This window comes from Culex quinquefasciatus, chromosome 1 (genome assembly GCF_015732765.1).
Source record: "Culex quinquefasciatus strain JHB chromosome 1, VPISU_Cqui_1.0_pri_paternal, whole genome shotgun sequence".
NCBI lineage: Eukaryota > Metazoa > Arthropoda > Insecta > Diptera > Culicidae > Culex > Culex quinquefasciatus.
In genome coordinates this window covers 17,506,578-17,513,482 of record NC_051861.1, presented here as the reverse complement: position 1 = coordinate 17,513,482, position 6,905 = coordinate 17,506,578, and the positions used below count along the sequence as shown (strand labels likewise).

At 35.1% G+C, this 6,905-nt stretch overlaps 2 protein-coding genes across 3 annotated transcripts in view; both read right to left on the bottom strand.

Moving 5' to 3' along the window:
- Window positions 1-6,905, bottom strand: part of LOC119767698 — an 85,503-nt gene that overhangs the window by 416 nt on the left and 78,182 nt on the right. Inside the window, exon 10 of the mRNA XM_038256928.1 lies at window positions 3-91. Within this exon, the coding sequence (XP_038112856.1) occupies window positions 3-91 (89 nt within the window). The remainder of the gene's footprint in view (window positions 1-2; window positions 92-6,905) is intronic.
- LOC119767702 lies at window positions 249-1,920 on the bottom strand. 2 transcript variants are annotated; one of them, XM_038256954.1, is made up of 4 exons: window positions 1,794-1,920; window positions 1,041-1,734; window positions 779-980; window positions 249-711 (listed from the first exon to the last, which is right to left on the bottom strand). In XM_038256954.1, exons 1-4 carry the CDS (start codon window positions 1,894-1,896, stop codon window positions 478-480), a joined length of 1,233 nt encoding a protein of 410 aa, XP_038112882.1. In that variant the 5' UTR covers window positions 1,897-1,920; the 3' UTR covers window positions 249-477. The 2 variants fall into 2 exon arrangements, with proteins under 2 accessions (XP_038112882.1, XP_038112875.1); XM_038256947.1 differs by having other exon boundaries at window positions 249-980.

Below are 6,905 nucleotides of genomic sequence, written 5' to 3'. Positions count from 1 at the left end.
ACTCATAGTTGAGTACTTTTCTGTATGGGGAGTCCTTGACGAATGCGAATGCTGTTTTTTGATAGGTGCTGAGGACCGCAACTTCGGAAAGCTATGAGTTAAAAAATGGTTTATTATTTATACTAAACTATGTTGAAGCTTTGACATTTTTGCAGGGAACTGTATGAACTGTATGAAATCTTTAAATAAAACGACTCAGGTCTTTTAACAGATTGCAAATTTTAATATATAAGAACAGTGCACTCAACTTTTTTTTTTGTTTTTATAAAGACATTAATACTTGTCATGTCTTTGTGTCGTAACATCAATTTCAAACATTTTTGTCTTGTGGAGTGTGCTCTATCGTCGTCAACTCCAAATCCGAGTCAACAGCTATCGATCTTTTCTAGAGATCAACTAATTAATTAACAACACCAAAGCAATAGGTCAAAATTAGTTATGCTCCAAGCCTGTAGATTTGTCAGCATTGTTTCGTTCTTAGATCGTGTTCAGCAAAAACGTCAGCACCGAGTACGAAACTTTAACCATGCTGACAAAAACCGTAACCGAAATGTCCGGGATGTCGAAGCACCGAAAGCACACCACGTTCCGCGAGCATATCTCGATTATCATCAGCGTGGTGCGCACCTCGAGGTAGTCCTTGCGATGCTGACCGGCAGCGTATGGCAACTGGGTGCACAGACTGAATGCATGGCCGGAGGTGGCTGCAAACTTGAAATGTTGAAAAGAAATTTTTGTTGAACATATTGATTCTTGCAGCACATAACCTGAATCTTACAACTTCCTTCAGACGATCGATTTGGTAGCTCAGTTGGTAACACTCGAAGCAAATTACGATGACGGTTGCAACGTGGAGAAATAGCAAAATGGACATCGGTTGTGATAGTACCAAGAAGAACGAAGATCCAATGCATCCTATGGCGTAAAAATATGTGGCATAGTAAAGAAGCTCGACCATTGGTTTCACTTTGATGAGGTGGCTGTTTGAGAAGGAGAAAATTTACCTTGTAAAGAAGAAAAAAATAAAATATTTGCTGTACCAAAAAACCAGAGTTTGTTGATCCATAGTCACTTTGATCGATGATTTCAGATGATCCCAGAACTGTTTTCTTGTTAGTTTGGAGGTTTGCAAGTCCTTGAATAGTTCAGTAAGGCGCTCGAAACTGCGATTTACAATCGTCTGTTCTGCTTGTAGTCCCTTAAGTGAAAAGATTGAAAGAACGGAACACCCAAAAATCTTGAACAGCCAGAACGAAGCAAAAGTAGAAGTATGGATTGCTTGCACTATAAAGGCAAACCACTCGCCATAGTGTGTACCAATCCACGATGGAACGTAGAATGTCCTAGCCTGTTGAATTTTCGGGATCCAGCAGACAATCTGATCGAGCAGAATAATCAAGGAAACTGCAATGGCAATCAGGCTGGAGCTTCTTTGATACTTGTTCCTCGCAGAAACATCAAAGTTTTGATCTCCAGAGCTGAAGCTGCCAGCGTTCAAAAAGTCACGCAGATCTTGAATCGAACCATCGTACCGCATCAGCAGATAACACTTTGCCAGGCACAATAGTTCTGCGGTAAACAAGATCGTACACCAAATGACCAACAGAACATCGTCCATCCGAACCAAAGCGCTAGTCAGCCCGAGTAAAGTCATAAACATCTGAAAAGCACCAACCGCATGGAAAAGAATCCAAACCTTTTTCTGCCAGATCTTCTGGGGCACCACGTGGACACCTGTGCGGAAATGAATCAATCTTAAATTTTAGAAATCGAATAAAATATCAACGCCATACTAGCAACGAGCAGAAATCGGTCCATCAGCCAGAAACAAGGCGGGATTTTCCGCCGGAGTTTGAACAGACGAAGCTTGGCAACGGTTTTGCTGAAACTGTCCATCCCGGTCGACGCCACTAAACGAACTAAACACCATCGATGCACTCCACTTGTGAGTCCCGACAAAGGATGAATCTACCACCCCAGAAATGCAGAGTCAGCCACAAGAGGACACATATTTTTTAAACCGTTTCTCTTAGATGTTTATTTTTCATTTAAAAAAACATAAATTTTTGTCATTTAACGAAAATTTTCATACATTTTTCCGAATTTGTCCATACAAATTTCACCTTCGAGTATCAATGGGTAAATGTTGACCGATTTTGCTCATATTTGGCCCAGAGTCCTAAAATACCTCAAGCTTGGGGAACGAGATTTTGAAAAAAAAGTCCCATATTAGTGCTCATACAAAAATAATGTGTTAATGTTTAAAAGGGTGTATCTTTAGAAGATTTTTTTTAACATTATTGGTAGCCTTGCAAGAAATACAGGCCCCACATTAAATACAGTAATGCACTCTTTACGAAATTACACATTATTTTTATTAAAAATAAAAATAAAATGCAGTGTAATACTGATAACATCGTCTTGTGCACTTTGAATTAAAACATAAACTATAAATTTAAAAAAAAAATATGGATGATTTTTTTTTTTAATAAAAAAGTACCGTTAACATGGGAGACATTGATAAGTTTTTAATTATTTTTTCTAATTTTATTCGAACGTTAAGACAATCCTCAAGATTTACATTCAAAGCATGCATGGAGAAAGAAGAAGAAGACTGGAGTTGGCTACGCAATGTCCATGCACATTTTTCAAAAAAGTTGTTTTTAGGATGCCTTTAAAAATAGTTTCGTTGAAAATTGCTATTTTAAACCAAATACTTTGATTTGCGAGCCAATTGAAAGCGTTATTGAAATTACTGGTAAACTTGTATCCAGTTTCGTTTTAATAGCATTATTTTTTTCAACCTTGGTGTATTTCAAATGCTTGGCCAAGAAGATGTATTCAATGTGGAGAAGAATATCACGGAGAACAACATGGACTCATCAAGTGAGTAGATTTTGCTTTTACATGTGGAGTTTTATGATATTAAAACAGCAAGAAGGTACCAAATTTTTGGTATTGAAAAAAATGTGCTTTTCTTGTTCAAATAACAGCGACCAAAAAGTTCTCTCGGTTGCCCAGTAATTTGCCATACAATCATACCAAAATCATGTATGTGGAATTCCACAGGAATACCAAAATCTGATATTCCAAGGGCGAGGGAATACCAAAAAAATAAAACCATGGCAAAAAGTTTTGGTATTCAAGCAATGTTACAAAATCCAGAGTAGGGTAGAGTAGTCATCAATGAGACACTTTTGGTTTTCAACTTTCAACGATTTTTCTAATTTTACGTCTACAGCCAGAGTTATTCAACTGTCTCATTGTAGACGCACTTGGCAGGAACAATGGAACAATGAAACAATCGAAAAATTGGTCGCATAAATTTTCCAATTTCATTTTTCGATATAAAATCAAATTTGCAATCAAAAAGTACTTAAGTGAAATTTTGATAAAGTGCACCGTTTTCAAGTTAAATCCATTTTTAGGTGACTTTTTTGAAAATAGTTGCAGTTTTTCATTTTTTTAAATTAGTGCACACGTTTGCCCACCTTTGAAAAAAATATTTTTGATAAGCTGAGAAAATTCTCTATGTTTTGCTTATTCGGACTTTGTTGATACGACCCTTAGTTGCTGAGATATTGCCATGCAAAGGTTTAAAAACAGGAAAATTGATGTTTTCTAAGTCCCACCCAAACAACAAACCATTTTCTGATGTCGACATCTCGGCAACTAATGGTCCGATTTTCAATGAAAAATATGAAACATTCGTAAAATTTTCCGATCTTTTCGAAAAAATTTTTTCAATTTTTTTAAATCAAGACTAACATTCTAAAAGGGCGTAATATTGAATGTTTGGCCCTTTTAGAATGTTAGTCTTGGTTTAAAAAATTTAAAAATATTTTTTTCGAAAAGATCGAAAAATTTTACGAATGTTTCATATTTTAACATTAAAAATCGGACCATTAGTTGCTGAATCGACATTAGAAAATGGTGTGTTGTTTGGGTGGAACTTAGAAAACATCAATTTTCCTGTTTTTAAACCTTTGCATGGCAATATCTCAGCAACTAAGGGTCGTATCAACAAAGTTCAAAAAAGCAAAATATAGAGAATTTTCTCAGCTTTTCAAAAATATTTTTTTCAAAGGTGAGCAAACATGTGCACTAAAAAATGAAAAACTTCGAATATTTTCAAAAAAGTCACCTAAAAATGGATTTAACTTGAAAACGGTGCACTTTATCAAAATTTCACTAAAGTACTTTTTGATTGAAAATTTGATTTTACATCGAAAAATGAAGTTGAAAAATTTTTGCGACCAATTTTTTTCATAACTCGCTCAAAGATTTTTTGCACAACCTGGAAATTTCTGAAAAGTTGGCATTTGATGTCCTCTAAAACATATCAGAAAAAAAATTAAAAATAGTGTTTTTTTGCAAATCAAGTTTTAGTGACAAAAAGTCAACTAAAAAATCACCAAAAAATTTTAATTGTAGAAAACAGTTGGAACAGAAGACGGTTTCCACGCGAAATCGACCATAAAAATACGATGTTGAACCGGACCATTTCCGATCTTAATAAAACTTCCTGGATCGTTTGTCCTACTCAAATCAACAACTCCTGTGCACTCAGTTTAGTAATTCACAATGGCATTTGACTTTTAGGAATTCTTTTAGTTTTAAATTATTGGTAATTACTTTTAAATTGAAAAAATCATATCTTTCGAAGCAGATGTTCAAAAAATCGATCGAAAGTGTGTTTCAACGAAAATCAGGCTGAATACACCCTTAGATTCAAATTTTGCCATTACCATTCGAAAGAGCGGACAATTTCCTACTTTTCTTCCATAGACACCAAGTTGGAGCGAAAGCGTTTTCGAGTGGTTTGTAAATAAAAACCTTTTTTCGTTTTTTTTTTAATTTTTTTCCAAAAAAACTAAATTACATGTTTTATGGCAAATTTTGTAACAGATCCCATTTTTAAACTTAAAATAAAGTTAAGCTTCCGTGTTTTTGAGTTTTTCCTTGACGTACCAGTTTCAAATACATATAAAAGGAACGAAATAATTACTAAAGATAACCAAAAAAGGTGCACTTAAGGTAAAATTTCCTGAACCACTTTTATTATGGAAAAATGTTTATCTCACTCGTCAGTGCAAAATATTTGTTTTCCTATTTTTTTGGCTCTTAGGGTGATTCCTGTCGCGTCAGGGCGGTTCAAAGATGACAATTTTGAGTATTTTTTAATAATCATTTGCCATAAAACATGTAATTTAGTTTTTTGGAAAAAAATTAAAAAAAAACGAAAAAAGGTTTTTATTTACAAACCACTAGAAAACGCTTTCGCTCCAACTTGGTGTCTATGGAAGAAAAGTAGGAAATTGTCCGCTCTTTCGAATGGTAATGGCAAAATTTGAATCTAAGGGTGTATTCAGCCTGATTTTCGAAGAAAATTCGATTTTTGGCTGTTTTTTGATCGAAAATGAAAGTTTCGGCTTTTGGAAATATTTTCATTGAAAAGAGCGCACGATTTTCGTTAAAACACACTTTCGATCGATTTTTTGAACATCTGTTTCGAAAGATATGATTTTTTCAATTTAAAAGTAATTACCAATAATTTAAAACTAAAAGAATTCCTAAAAGTCAAATGCCATTGTGAATTACTACACTGAGTGCACAGGAGTTGTTGATTTGAGTAGGACAAACGATCCAGCAAGTTTTATTAAGATCGGAGATGGTCCGGATTTTGAGTGGTCAATTTCGCGTGGAAACCGTCAGAAGTAGAAAAAATATAACAATTTTGCCTTCCTCACTGAGGTAAGGCTATAATCCTGCTCTAAAAATGAACTTTGTATATAAACGTCGTAGACCCACCTGCATGTATACATATCGACTCAGAATCTAAAACTGAACAAAGGTCTGTGTGTATGTGTGTATATGTGTGTGTGTGTATGTATGTGACCAACAAACTAGCTCATGTTTCTCGGCACTGGCTGAACCGATTTGACCCGAACCTGTTGCATTCGACTTGGTTTAGGGTCCCATAGGTCGAGTTTTATACAGATTGAAGTTTCGATAAGTAGTTCAAAAGTTATGTATAAAAATGAGTTTTCACATATATCCGGATCTCACTTAAATGTATGTAAACTATGTCCGGGTCCATCATCCGACCCATCATTGGTTAGGTTATCAAAAGACCTTTCCAACGAGTCCAAAACATTGAAGATCTGGCAACCCTGTCTCAAGTTATGACCACATAAGTGATATTTATGTACTTTTTTGAAGCCGGATCTCACTTAAATGTATGTAAGCTATATCCGAGTCCATCATCCGACCCATCGTTGGTTAGGTTATCAAAAGACCTTTCCAACGAGCCTAAAACTTTGAAGATCTGGCAACCCTGTCTCGAGGTATGGCCATTTAAGTGATATTTATGTACTTTTTTATTCCGGATCTAAAAAATAGATGAAATTTTTATACAATTCCATCATATCAGCCATTGTTGGTAATAAGTGAGGAAGGCTCCAACCACATAGGTGGATTAAGTTAGTTTTTATAACAACCTCACTCATGAGAAAAAATACACATGGATTTGTCAATTTCATTGGCATGGTCAACAATTATTTGAAAATTTTCAGAGGGCAATTTAGTAGTTTAGTTCCTTGACAGTTTCATGCCATCTAGCTTTTCGCCGGCACCATAAGCGTAGGTCAATTAATTTCATTTGAACTGCGTAATCGCTATGCAATGCCATACACAAAGAGTGCAGATGTCAAATTTCCATGCAATTTTCTAATGCCATGCGATTGTGCAAATCTACAAGGCCATTGCAAAAGTATCAGTACAAACAGTGGTATTAGGCAATTAATAATATAAAGCCTTGCAGGGGACTAATCTTGGCGAAAATGCTTTGCAATTAAATTTCTACAAATGATTTCATGTGTACCTGGATAATCATTCTTGAAGCG

Excerpts from the sequence above, each read along its gene's own strand:
- LOC119767702 (XM_038256947.1), bottom strand. The coding sequence starts at position 1,896 with ATGGACAGTTTCAGCAAAACCGTTGCCAAGCTTCGTCTGTTCAAACTC. Across the intron at positions 1,735-1,793 it reads CCGATTTCTGCTCGTTGCTA|GTGTCCACGTGGTGCCCCAG; the intron begins GTATGGCGTTGA and ends ATTTCCGCACAG. Across the intron at positions 981-1,040 it reads CAACAAACTCTGGTTTTTTG|CCACCTCATCAAAGTGAAAC; the intron begins GTACAGCAAATA and ends CTTCTCAAACAG.